The following is a 14739-nucleotide window of genomic DNA, read 5'->3' on the forward strand; positions in this document are numbered from 1 at the left end:
CAGGGAGGGAAGAGACTGTGTCTCCCCACCTTTCATTGCCTCAAATCCCATTTATACCTAATGAGCACTCCATAAATGCTATCGACCCCCTGGCTCAAGAAGAATTTGGGTTACTGCATTTATCCCTTCACAAGTACCACCCATGGAATTCACAATGTGGCACCTGCTATTTTATTTTATTCTTGGCATTATTATTTTATTGTCTTACTGGAGGCATCCCCTCAAAGATTTGTTCTCAAGTCCTTTTTATTCCCTCGCAATGCTCCATACTCATCCAACCACTTCCACATTGCTAGAATACGCAAGAAATTCACAGCAAAATGTCAGCTGCATTTTCATCTGTGCAACAGATCATGAGCTGCAAGAAAACTGTCCTTTAAATGAAGTCTTAGTTGTTCTACTATGGGAAACATACTCCACCAGTCATGACTGCCATGTGTGACCAGCATTTAGGTGTTTATACATAAATCCAGGTAAATGAGATCCAATAAAGGAATTATTCACAATAGAGAACATTTTCACCCCGCATTACATATTCCCACTTCAATGAGGTTCTTTTCTTTCTAAAAATATAGGGCCTTGTTTATATTTCACCATCAAGCTACAGTTCTACTTTAAATGAACTGTGGTGATTTGTCTAAATTATTGACAAGTCTGAATCATATATCATTAGGTAATTTTTAACCTATAACTTCACACACTATCCAGTCCACAGAGGGTTCTCAGTTAAAAAGAAATATTGACTGGATGGCTTATATTTCATTTTTCTTATTATCAATGTCACCTAATCTCAGCCTGTGATCAGCAGCTCTTTCGGATGGGTCCCTGGGGCTGTGCACTACCAGAGCACCCACAGGCAAGACAGTGCAACTTGCTGTCCAAACCCCAAATCACACACTCACCTAGTCTGGACCAACTGGTCAGGCTTTGTCCTTTTCCCAGTCCACAGCTGCCACTTCCTTGTGTAACACTCAACAGAGAAGAAGCTCATGGACACCATCTCACTCCCATTCACCTGAATGCTCATTACCTTTCTACTTCACCAAGCAGACCAGAGCCATCTGACGTCCCGTTCCTACGCTCCCTTTAGCCCTACCTGTCGGTATTTTCCCCAGTCTTCTTTTTCTTTTCTTGTTTCTTTGAGGAATAAATACATGAGTCAGAGCTCACCCAGTCCCTCCTCCTTCCCCATGATCTTCTGTCATCCATCTTCTCACATGTGTTGGTGGCCCACATCTCTCCTCTTCAGGCACGCTTTGCTTTGGCTTTCTGCATCTTCCCATCCCTCAATCCCAACCTTCTGCCAAGCTACCACTCAATATCCTTCTTCCCTTCACTGTTCCTTCTTTTTTTTCCAAAAAAAACCTGCCTATGCCCATTGCCTCTCCTTTTACCCATACAAACCTGCCAAAATCCTGTCAAAACTGTTTTTAAAGCTCACCAGTGAATGCCTCCTTGTCGAATCCAATATACATCTCTCTGTGCTCTACCTCCTTCCACCTCTGAATTTGCAACATATGCGTCCTGACCTTGTGAAACCTCTCCTCTGGCTTCTAAAGTATACTTCTATCTGACTTCTAACCTCTGATGACCTTTTTTTCTATCTCTTTCACTGACTGTCATTTTCCTATGTTTTTCCAACATAGGCATTCCCTCAAGGACTTGCCCACAAATCATTTTTTCCCTTAATTCTCTCTCTCTCTCTCACACACACACACACACACACACACACAGAGAGAGAGAGAGAGAGAGAGAGAGAGAGAGAAACTTAAAATTACTTTCAAATCTAAATCTCCATCCATAATACATTTTCTAATTCCCTGCTGGCATGGCTTGCAACAAGTTTGGTGCCTACCAATGACCCATGCATTAAGAGCTTGCTCCCCAAAGTCTTATGTGAATAGATCAAGGATGGAACATAATTCAATGATAGTGTCTAAGGGTGGGCCATGGAAAGTGATCAGATTGGATTGAATTATTGGAGTGCAGCCACTATGATGGAATCATGGTGGCTTTATGAGAGACCACATTAGATATAGCTGATGACTATGCTTCCTCTCTGCTTTCTACCTCACCATAGGATCCTCCCTCTGCACGTGTTCTACCATACACAGCCCCCAGCCCACACCAGACCAATGGGGCCACCCAAGCTTGGCCTGTGAACCTCCAAAACAAAAATAAACTGTCCTCCTTCTCAAGGACTCCTCTCAGGTATTTCCTACAGTGATGAAAAGCTGGCTAACACACCTTCGAAAACATAACCTCTCAGAGACCCAGGTATTAACATAAATTCAGCCTTTGCCAACCAAATTCTCCCTGAGAAGAGTTCCTTGTCTTGCCAAATCTAATTCTCTTAATAGCACCACCATCTTGTTTTCATCCCTAGAACTGAGACCTCAGGAACGGAGATAGCTGAGTGATTCCTAAATTCCTTAATTCAAATACTGGCACTATCTCCTAATAGTGTGACCTTGGACCATTCACTTATCTTGCTAAGCCTCAGCTTCTTCATCTGTAAAATGGTGACCATTGTACCTACTTTCTAAGATTATTACAGACTAAAAGGATTATGTGTGCAAGACGCTTAGTGCTCAGGAACTTCTAGGCAGCTATCTTGGATTTGTTCTTTGTCAACTAGCTTTCAATCCGCTGCCACATCCTGAAGATCTGATAGGTCAGAATGCTAGAATCTTTCCTTGTTTCCACTCTAATAATGACTTAGCCATGGGGTGGGGTGTATGATAAGGACTTTTTTTAAGTTACTAAAGAGCCAGTTCTCACCACTTGCTCAGAGTGAGAACTTACTGGAAAGCTTCCTAATCTTGGCTGTGCATTGACATTACCTGGGGAGCTGTAAAAACAAAACAAAACACCAATCCTGATACCCAGGATGCTTCCCAGAGCGACTACAATATAATCAAAGGAGGTTGAATTCAGGCACTGGGATTTTTAAGGACCCCCACCAGACTCCAGTCCGAGAGGATTTTCGAAAGTACAGTCTAGAGTGAGAACCACCAAGTTAAGACCACATTGTGCTCAGGTGGTGGTGCAACTGTTTCGTGCTGGCCTAAAGAAACACTACTGTTGTTGTTTAATACATCTGTGTTGAAGTACAACAGATATCCAAAAAAGTTCTCAAGTCCTACACATAAATCTCAGTGAATACCACACAGCAACTATGCCTGTGTAAGCACTTTACAGGTAAAGAAAAGAATTGCTACCAACCAGACCAGTTATGCTCCATCCATCACCACCCATCTCTACTCTCAATGGTATTCACTAACCAACTCCTAACACCAGAGATTCATCTTCTCTGGCTTTGAACATTATATTAATTGAACTATAAAGTATGTATTCTTGTGTGTGTGCTTGGGTACTTTTATTCATCCATTCTCATTAATTTTAAGTAATAATTTTTTTTTAGTTTTAAGTAATAAAATGCCATAATATACTTATCCATTTTACTTTTGATGGACATTTATGTTACTTTCAAAGTGATTTTTGTTACAGCTGTGTATATAGCCATGCCTGTCTTTTTATAAACATATGCACACATAGCTATTGTGTATAAACTTAAAAATAGAATTGCTGAGCTATAGAGTAGGGTTGATTTTTTGATTTGGTTTTTTTTTAGCTTTAGTAGATATTGTTTTAAAATTTCCCAAATTGGATTACACACATTTAAACTCCCACTAGCAACATATGAGAATTCCAGTCGTGTTACATCCTTACTAACACTTACACATTATCAGTCTTTCCAAATACAACCATTTCGGTGGGCAGAAAGGGTATCAATATCTCAAACTTGTAGCTTGTATTACCCTAACTACTAATAAGCACATCTTGATACATTTCATGAACATGTGGCTCCCCTCCTCTAAGGAAGTGCCAATTCAAATATCTTACACATTTTTTGTGTTGGGCTGCTGGTCTATTTTGTACTGATTTTAGGCTAAGAATAGGAGTCCCATATTCAAAAGGTTTGTGGAATAGAGAATTTAAAGGTTAAGTTTATTTTGGTACAAAAAAAAAGTTTGACATCCACACATATGTATACATAAGATTCACTTATTACAAAATTTTCCTCTTAGTCTATTGCTTGCTTCCTCAATTTTCTAATATTAACTTCTGATGAACAAGTTCACTTTAATTAACCTACCAGTCATTTTGTTCCTTTTCTCGTGTTATTCCTTTTGTGTCAAATGCCTCAAGATCTCCTACAACTTCCAAAATGGGCTTTTGTTTTCAAAACACAGTGGTTCTGAAGAACCTTTTAAAAATACCAATGCAGGGGCCAGCACTGTGGCTTAGTAGGCTAAGCCTCCACCTGCAGAGCTGGCATCCCATATGGGCACCAGTTCGTGTCCCAGCTGCTCCTCTTCCAATCCAGCTTTCTGCTATGACCTGGGAAAGCAATAGAAGATGACCCAAGTCCCTGGGCCCCTGCACCCACGTGGGAGACCCAGAAGAAGCTCCTGGCTTCTGGCTTCAGATCAGCCCAGCTCCAGCTCTTGTGGCCATTTGAGGAGTGAACCAGAAGGTGGAAGACCTTTCTCTCTGTCTCTCCCCCTCTATCTGTAGCTCTACCTCTCAAATAAATGAATTTTTTTAAAAATATCATTACATGAAGCCGGCGCCACGGCTCACTAGGATAATCCTCCACCTAGCGGCGCCGGCACACCGGGTTCTAGTCCCGGTCGGGGCGCCAGATTCTGTCCCGGTTGCCCCTCTTCCAGGCCAGCTCTCTGCTATGGCTCGGGAGTGCAGTGGAGGATGGCCCAAGTGCTTGGGCCCTGCACCCCATGGGAGACCAGGAGAAGCACCTGGCTCCTGCCTTCGGATCAGCGCAGTGCGCCGGCTGCAGCGCCGGCTGCACCGGCCATTGTTGGGTGAACCAACAGCAAAAGGAAGACCTTTCTCTCTGTCTCTCTCTCACTGTCCACTCTGCCTGTAATAAATAAATAAATAAATAAATCATTACACGAGACCTTCCGGAGCCAAATAAGGATATCTGGGATGAGGTCCAAGCATTGTTATTTTCAAAAATCATCCAGGATTATGTCATTGTGAAGCCATGATATAGAACCAATAGGGTGAAGAGATATCCAACAGAATGGGAGACGCTTGCAAGCTATCTTTCTGACATAGGGATTAGTATCCAAAATATGTCTACAACCCAAAAAACTCAACCAAAAAAAATCCAGTTAAGAAATGGGCAAAGGACGAATAGACAGTTCTCAAAAGAAGAAATACAAATGTCTAACTACTATATGAAAAATGCTCAACATCACTAGCCATCAGGGAAATGCAAATCAAAACCACAACAAGATATCACCTCACCGCGTCAGAATAGCTATTATCCAAAAGAATAAATATTTATGTATTCAGTTTCTCCCCTTTTTTGGACTTAATGATAATTTTTATATATAATTTTCTCTTTGTTTTTTATAGACTTTTGAAGTTTGTATCTTATTCACCTTACTAAAATATGCTTATTTAATTTACCAAGTGTTTTTCAGTATTCTTTGATTATCCTAAGTGCTACATTTATTGTAAAAAGAAACTAGATATCTTTTGTGATGACAGTTGCTAGGTAACTCACAGATGTCCTTACCTCAGTTAATTCATTCAAACCCATATAAGTTAACATAACAGATTGAATTTTTGGTTTCAGTTCTTTATTCTCCTTTAGTAATGTAAGACATTCATATCCTCTCTATGATCTCATAGTTGGCAAAATATACTTCTTCGAACTGTGACTTTGGACTTCGTCACATGACTTGCTTTGATCAGTGGGATGTTAGTGGATGTGACATAAGCAAAGCTTCAAAGTATTCTTACAGGATCGGGCTTGCCTTTCTATGTTTCAGCCTTTTCCCTTTTCCTCAGCTAGCAGTAGTCCACACAGGATAAGAGATGTGCAACAGAGCTGGACCCAATACACAGCATGGAGCCACATGCAAGCCATGTCAGCTGACCCAAACATTCATTAGCAAGAAATAATGGTGCTGTATTATGTCACTGAATGTTGAGGCAATTTGGCTACTAAGTTTTGGGGTGCACTGAATCAGGCAGATATGAGGATGTTCATTTTCTGAAGGTGGAAATTGAGGTTGCAAGAAGATAACTCGAATAATGGGATAGAACTTACCTAAAGACATGGTTCTGGCTGGTATTCAGTCAACACATAAATAAAGACTATAAATGGTATCTGTCCACCTTAACAAGTGATGTATAAAAGCTGCAATGATCATTTCTGTCACATAAAATAAGGTAAATTTTCCACTTTATCTGAGAAGCAGCCTAACTTCTTTTAGCTAGCATTAGGTGTTATAATCTATATTTCTTTGGATAATAGGCTTGTGCTATCATAAAACAGTTTAAAAGATAGTGCCTTATGATAATATGAAATTTTTCTTTGCAAACTGTTTTCATATAGGAGGATTTCTTAATTTAGACAGGGTCATGAAATTGGAATTTCTTTTAAAAGATTTATTTATTTACTTGAGAGGCAGTGTTACAGACAGAGAAGTCTTCCATCCTCTGGGTCACTCCCCAAATGGCCAGAACAGCCAGAGCTGGGCTGATCCGAAGCCAGAAGCCAGGAGCTAGGTGCCTCCTCCCAGTCTCCCACATGGGTGCAGGGGTCCAAGCACCTGGGCCATCTTCTACTGCTTTCTCAGGCCATAGCAGAGAGCTGGATTGGATGAGGAGCAGCCAGGACTTGAAACGGCACCCATATGGGATACCAGTGCCGCAGACAGCTGCTTAACCTACTACAGCACAGCACCAGCCCCAAAATTGGACGTTTTTAAAAAGCCTATTTTTTTACTAAATTCTACATGAAATTTAGCATGCCCTTCAAATATTACATAACAAACCACAGTAATAGCAGCAGTGAATAGGACTATCACCACAGTAATCACAGATGTTTTTATTATATCATGATGGTTGCACAGACCTAAAATATCTCAAAATGTATGCTTATCTTAGCTGGAAAGTACGGTAATTATTAGAATCACCACTAGTATTCTTAGTTAAGGAATTACTTTTAAAGCCCATATATTATTATGTTTTACTATTTTGATATGTTTCAGGCACACTGTATTTTATACATTTGAAACTTGACTCTGAGAAGAGGTTCATGGACACTGCCAGACTGCCAAAGAGGTTCTTGGTGCAGAAAAGGCTAAGAGCTCTAACTTAAAAGATCTATGTTGTCTTTTCAGAGAGCAGAATTTTGAGACCAAAACTGCTAGGATTCTGAATGGTCACTTAAACGTCTCCCTTAAAAATGCCTTTGCTTAGGACTCCGGTAATTTCCAACCAGCAAAACTCAAATCAATGTGTGCTCAAAATTACACCTGAAGAGGGGCCGGTGCCGGGGCTCACTTGGTTAATCCTCCGCCTGTGGCGCCGCCATCCCATATGGGCACCGGGTTCTAGTCCCTGTTGCTCCTCTTCCAGTGCAGCTCCCTGCTGTGACCCAGGAGGGCAGTGGAGGATGGCCGAAGTGCTTGGGCCCTGCACCCGCATGGAAGACCAGGAGGAAGCACCTGGCTCCTGGCTTCAGATAGGCACATTTCCGGCCGTAGCAGCCATTTGGGGGGTGGGGGGACTGGTGAACCAAAGGAAGGAAGACCTTTCTCTCTGTCTCTCTCTCTCTCACTGTCTGTAACTCTACCTGTCAAATAAATAAATTTTTTTAAAAATTACACCTGAAGAGCAGAGAAACAAAAATTGAACTGTTCAGAGCTACTGTCAACTGGGGATTTAGCAGAACTGAAAATGTCTTTGAAATTACAACTACATATTGACAAAAAGACATTTTTAAGTCTTTATTTTACATGAGCGTTTTTGAAACAGCACTGCTGACATCTGGGGCTGAGTGATTTTTGATGCAGAGGGGCTGCCCAACGCACTGGAGGATGCTGAGCAGCACCCTTGGTCTCCACCACTAGAAGCCACTCTCACCCACCTCCCCAGTGTGCTGCAGACATTGTCAAAGCCACCAGAGAGCCACTGTCGTACATGCTATTTTTTAAGACACAGTCTACTGAATCAAGTGATGGCGATGTAAATACACTAACTTGCAGGTCATTCATTCAACAGGCAGGTAGTGAATAAGCTGCTATGTGCCTCTCACTGCATTACATTCTGGTATTATGCCAGCCTCCAAAGAAACAACTGCTTGTGTGGGACACGATGCACCTCATTTTGCTGAAGAGGAAATTTGTATCTTACTGTGAAGCGATGATTTTCCTCTTAGAGTGGTACAGCAATAGGATGTACTTAATAGTTACCATTTTGTTTGTCAGAAAGCTACCTGGCTGATGAGGTTCCTCAGAGAGAGCACACGTCCATGGATCGCAGCTTCATGGACAGGAGACCAATCAGACACAACATCTGCATGGAAACAGAGCAATGCGTTACAACCTGCTAATGCAGTGAGGCCCAGAGGCTCCTCCTTGTCCGGCCACAAGAGCCTCATGGGTCCCAGATGGAGACACTGGAGTCACTCAACTTCAGCACGTCTCCCCTCTGTCAATGTTTCTTGTGCAGTTTATTTGAAATGTATGGATAGCTCAAGAAACAACTACAGCCAATGCCTCAACTGAGGACAAAAGAGGCAGAGTGGGTGACAGATAGACTACTGTACTTGTATTTGCATGCTGGTTTCAAAGGCAAATGACCCATTTAGTTAAGTGAGAGCTTCACTAATTACCAGCGCTAGTGCATTAAGCTGTGGTTGCCAGTCTAGTTTCCTGCATGAAATAAACGTTGGCAGCTCAGTCATCACTGCCATATACTAATAGCAGTAATCATGTAATTACATACATCATTAGGTTTGGAATCAAATCTAAACAGGACCATGTCTATTTATGGATTGCTTCCTGTCCCAGTATTAACCGCAAATCGGAATTCAGTCTGACCTTGAAGCAGGGATATTATTTACCGCCAAAGGCAGCATGCCATGTAGCGAAGAGAAAGCTCTGAATGCAGACCCACCTGACCTCTTCTGGACAAGCTCTGGGCCTCAGTTTCCTTCTCTGTACAATGGGAGTAACAATGTACTTAGCCACAGCTCAATACATATTAGCTACTACGACTATTCTGCTCTAATATCAAACAGTCTTGACTATAGTCCATAATCATTGCTATTTAAAATCACAAACTTATTCTATGACCATATGGAAGGAATAGAGATTCTCAGAAAAGAAGCCTGTAAACCCTATCTCTCTCTCTCTCTCTCTCTCTCTCTCTCTCTCTCTCTCTTCATTGGGTGCGGATGTAAGTGAATGTGACGTAGGCCTGATTTTCTCTTATCTCACACTGCATCTAAGTTCCAGCACAAATAGATGCAGGACATCAAAATGTGAGCAGGCTTGCCTGTGCCCGCAACAGCGCTCACTCTGCCCACTTTGGTACACACACGACATACAAGTACAAACAAGGCAGCCTGGCTTCATACCACTTATGCCTTGCATGATAGCTAATAGCTCCTCAAAGCTGAGAAGACCTGGAGCACCAGGGCAGCTACGAACACCTTACCAAAAGCCCAGGAAGGAGGAGAGCAGAACACCTTGTATTTAACGAGTGTTGGCTGAGACTTGCCTGCCACCTGAGGCCATCAATGCCCTGGAAAATCTGTCCCAGTGATCAAATGAGTATCCTTCCAGATGGACTCAGGAAGCATCAATACATAAGAGGGGCCGGCGCCGCGGCTCAATAGGCTAATCCTCCACCTTGCGGCACCGGCACACCGGATTCTAGTCCTGGTCGGGGCGCCGGATTCTTTCCCGGTTGCCCCTCTTCCAGGCCAGCTCTCTGCTGTGGCCAGGGAGTGCAGTGGAGGATGGCCCAAGTGCTTGGACCCTGCACCCCATGGGAGACCAGGAGAAGCACCTGGCTCCTGCCTTCGGATCAGCGCGGTGCGCCGGCTGCAGCGCGCCAGCTGTGGCAGCCATTGGAGGGTGAACCAATGGCAAAAGGAAGACCTTTCTCTCTGTCTCTCTCTCTCACTATCCACTCCGCCTGTCAAAAAAAAAAAATACATAAGAGGAAGTGGGTGGGATGAGCCCACCCACACTACACTCTGCCCACTTAATGCTTTCCCTCCTGGGCTGCTGAGGTCTTGAGGTAAGAAACCTTGACTGACATGGCTTCTCCCACCTCCAAGACCTCACAGCCAATAGATACTCAGTGTCACCACAGCATTCTCCAAGGTTCCCATTTCCCTCGGGAAAACTGCTGCTCCTGGAGCTTGGACTTTAAAATCAAGACTACCGGTATGGCAAGACTGATCTCCAAATTAGAATTAAAAGGACAACTAGTTCCACTCTGTTGGTACTGATAATGCAAAATACAATTCACACAAAATCTGTAGTGACAAGAAGGAGCCACAAATGGAAAAAGCTTTTGAAAATCAGTTTTAAATAGATTTGCAAATGTACCTTAATGGATCACCATATGTGTGATGATTAATCCATTTCTCCTTCCAAGTGCTCAGCTGCTAAGCAATCTAGCTGCCACACTCCCCAACCTTCCTTTAAGCATTCTGAGATTATTGGAGTTGACAGTCTAAATAATCCAGGAAGCTAGCTGGGGTCCTACAGTGTAACTCTGTTCAGATTTCACAAAAATGGTACAATTATATTATCAAATGCAGAAAAAACAGTGCTTACTTTCTGCTCATTCATTATGCAACAATGACTCCCTTTATTCAGGGCAAATAAATAATCATAAAATTCTCCAAGAGCAAAACAAAGTCTACCTGAGGCTTTGCAGTATTTACAAAGCAGAGACAGCCAGTGTCTTTGAGAAATAAAATGTTGCTGTGGTACACCTGGTAGGATGCTGACAGTGCTAATATCTGTATAGCTGGCTGGCTAACATCTTTATTGAGATCTAAGCCACAAACATACAATTCACCCATTTAAAATCTATAATTCAGTGGTTTTCAATATATTCACAGAGTTGAACAACCAACAACACAATCAAATACCCATTCACTCCACATTCCCACTTTCCCCAGCCCCTAGCAACCACTGATCTACTTTCTGTCACTTTGGACATGCGTATTCTGGGTATTTCATATAAATGGGACCATACAATGTGTCCTTTTGTGACTGGCTTCTTTCAGTTAGCATGTTTCAATGTTCATCCACACCATAGCTTGTATGAATATTTCAGCCTTTGTTTGGCCATATAACATAGCTTATATGGATGGACCATATTTTATTTATTCACTCATAAGTTGATGGAAATTTGTGTTTCTTCCACTTCTTGGCTATTATACTTTTACAAAATTAATATACAAATTTTTAGGTGGATATATGCTTTTGATTCTCTTCTGTATACACATAAGAGTGAAATTGTTGTGTGATACAGTAATACAGTGCTTAGCCTTTTGAGACTATTTTCCAAAGTGGCTGAACCACTTAAGATTCCCACCAACAATGCAGGAAGCTTCCCCTAGTAACGTAAAGTCATTCTAGTCTAAGGTTTTTAAGCCTGTCATGGTATGTCTCTGCTTCTGTCCAGAGGGAAAACATAGGTCTTTGTGAAGACTAAATCCATCTCAAATTTAAACAAGGACGTTAGCATCAGCAGGTCTCAGAACAATTTAATGATTGTGTAAAAATGTAAAATACTGATAACAGATGTCAACATTTTCCTAACATTCACAGAGCACAGACTGAATGTGCAGGCACACACACACGCACATGCTTTGAAACATTAGAGGGAAAGTGGAATTGAAAGCAATGCACATTGTCCATGAACTTTCTCAAGTCCCCTTGTATATACAGCAAGCATCATAATTTGGAACATGGATTAGTCCACACACACTCTTCAGTTCCAGAAAACACTGAAGAGAGAGCTGAGATGTGTATGAAGGAGGGTCTGCCTGGCAGGACCTGGGAAATGCTGCTCCAGGGTTTTCCAGAGTCCACACCCCAAGCAGTCATTGAGCTTCAGGCTCAGCTCACGCACGGTTAAACCCAGAAGCAGCTTCAACTGCCTCTCCTACTAACTTGCAGCTGGAGCGAGCAGAATAAACAGGAAAGGGACCTACTTTCCTGTTAGAACATAGATGACGCCCATAATAGATGGATGGATGAAGCGGAGACTCAAGGGCACAATACCCTTTGCCGCTGACAGCACCACAGTCTTTGAAACTCAAGGGTCATTATCTCTATATAACACAGCATCGAAGCCATTTGGCAAATATTGAAGATTCTTTTCCAACACTTGTTCAACAATGGTCCATTGGTTTTGCTGCCAAAAAATGGATGCCAAATGAGGTCACTGGCAATGCCATGGATCCAATAGTATAGCTCTCGCTTAAAGTGAGGCAGGGATTCTTATAATGAAACCACTCCACAAATTCTCCAATTAGCGCCATTAAACTTATTTTTCTTTTAAACTGTGTCTCTATCAAACCTGTAGCACATTAGGAAGGCTGCCATTTCATATTTAGTGCAATTTCTGGAATGATTTTTTAAAATATCCATTATTTCAGAAGAGATTTAAAATGCACTAATTGGTATATTCTGAGAGAAGCTATTAACAAGGCTCCGAGAGTCCCAGTGAATGCTGTGCAACAACATAAATCAATCCATCCTGGGAAACACTTTTGCAAGGTCAAAGGGACAGAAGCCAGGTTGAGCTGCTCTGAGAGGGCAAGATCATTTGCTTTTAGCCTTTGGAACACGGTAAGCGGTGGATACATTGCAATGAACCAACACTGGCAAGGATCTCGGTGCTATGTTTACAATTAGAGGAGACTTTGGTTTGATTCCAGGACAAACAAAAGGAGGAGAGAGAAAGAAACAGGCTCACAATCAGAAAACAGGCACACAACAAGGCCCACTGAGGCAGTTTCTGAGCAAGTTCATCCTGTCCCTTACAATTCTTTATCTGGTTCCTTTACCAGCCTCTGCTCTCCTCTCTCCCTCTCCTGCCCCTCGTGTGTGTGTGTGTGTGTGTGTGTGTGTGTGTATCTAAACAGGGATTTCTCATTAACACCCATTCTGTCTGAACAGGCAGTTTTCCTCCAGAAAACTCACCTCTGCCAAGGTGCCCAATATCAAAAATTCCACCACAGAAGAATGAAATTGTTTCTTTGCAATGCCTGTTCTTGCCTGCCTTCTGTTTAAACGTGAACACTCTCAGGGGAGTGGGCTCAATTTTCTCAGGAAAGAAATCTCTCTGCAGGTGCAAATCTGCAGGTAAAATCCAAGCGATAGGCACTAAACATGGGAACAGTGGCTTCCTACTCGTGGAATTATGGGCGCCTAGTTTAAAGGATAACTTCAATGCATTTTCCAAAGATTCTAAGAGTAGGTATGAATTTCTTTCCTAGGGTTGCCATAAACTGGGTGGCTTCCAACAACAGAAAGCTATCGTCTCGCAGTTCTAGAGGCCAGAGGGCTGATGGAAGTCTGCAAGCAAAGTGCCAGAGCACCAGGCTCTCCCAAAGGCTCTAGGGATGACCTTCTTCATCCATTGGAGCTTCTGGCAATGGCCATTGATTCTTGGTGCTCCTTGGCTTGTAGAAGCTTCACACCAATATCTGCATCTGTCATCACATAGCATTCCCCTGTGGGTCTCCTCTCCTTGTCTCAGAAGGACACCAGTCATGTGAGATTAAGGACCCATCTCCCTGCAGTTACAACCTCGTTTTAACTAATCACATGGGCAAGAACTCTGTTGTCTAAATAAAGGTCACATTCAGAACTACAGGGAGGATACAATTCAACTCATTAATACAGTACCTTTAGCAGGAAAAAAGACATATTTTCCCTGCACCTGGGACAGGAGGGTCAAGTATTAAGTCTCTACAAAGAGCCAGTTGCCCATCTTCATAACCTTTCCTCCCACTCTCCAGAGGAGGACACCCTGCAGGTGGAGGTGGGAAGGGCAAAGCTGCCTACGACGAACCACCCCTGGGCCCCGTGTGCCCTCGCAGCTGGCCTCGTGCCAGGGGACATGCTTCACTTGAGCCGGCTTTCTCGCCCAGCCGCTTGGAAACTGAATTCTGAGTGCTCCACATTCCATCCTTCATGAAGGTCAAGACTTCAGGTGTCTAAACAATTACAACCAACTATAAATGAGGTTTTGCCCAAGAGGCAGGACTCCTGCGAAGCAGGAAGCGAATGACTCCACTTGCATGGGGAGGAGAAAAGTCCGGGAGAGCTTCGAGGGGGCAGTGGCTGCACTAGGTGTGGAAGATGACTAGGAGTTGCCAGTCGGTGAGAAGGTGAGACAGCAGACGTGCCTGGGCCTCTATCCTTGGGATTTGCACTTCTTCCAAAGCTTCTCTTCCCTTAGTCGCTGTGGAATTACAACATCTGGAGTTTCTTCCAGCTTCCCTGTCCGACTCCTGATCCTGTTTCCTTGACTGGAGGCCTGTTCCGGAGCTCTGTCCTTAGCTCTCGGCTCCTGGCCATCAGACAGTTTCTCTTGCCCGAGTTTCGCAACTTGCAACCTGTGCTCGCTCCCAAGCCTCAGCACAGCACCAGGCTGGTGAGCAGCCACCCCGGGCACGTCTAGGTGTGAAACAAAACTCCCCGTTCACACACGTCTCCCCGATCTGCTTATGGAGCTCTCTTAGCTGACGCTAATTTAGACTTGCAAACGTTACCATTTCGGCTGCCTTCCCTCCTTTAACCCTAATATTTAATGAAGCAGCAAGAGTCTCATTTCTCTTTCCCAAGAGATTCTCACTCTTTCTCT

At 43.1% G+C, this 14739-nt stretch overlaps 1 protein-coding gene and 1 pseudogene across 9 annotated transcripts in view; one reads left to right on the top strand and one right to left on the bottom strand.

Annotated features, from left to right (window-relative positions):
• ASB9 (ankyrin repeat and SOCS box containing 9) overlaps positions 1-14739 on the bottom strand; it is a 60952-nt gene that overhangs the window by 44252 nt on the left and 1961 nt on the right. For all 9 annotated transcript variants that reach the window (XM_051827603.2, XM_017349923.3, XM_070067263.1 and 6 more), the window contains exon 2: positions 8327-8406. In XM_051827603.2, coding sequence (XP_051683563.1) covers positions 8327-8406 — 80 coding nt within the window. The remainder of the gene's footprint in view (positions 1-8326; positions 8407-14739) is intronic.
• LOC103351770 (peptidyl-prolyl cis-trans isomerase-like 4 pseudogene) overlaps positions 1-14739 on the top strand; it is a 28188-nt pseudogene that overhangs the window by 6521 nt on the left and 6928 nt on the right.

This window comes from Oryctolagus cuniculus, chromosome X (assembly GCF_964237555.1).
Source record: "Oryctolagus cuniculus chromosome X, mOryCun1.1, whole genome shotgun sequence".
Classification (NCBI taxonomy): domain Eukaryota; kingdom Metazoa; phylum Chordata; class Mammalia; order Lagomorpha; family Leporidae; genus Oryctolagus; species Oryctolagus cuniculus.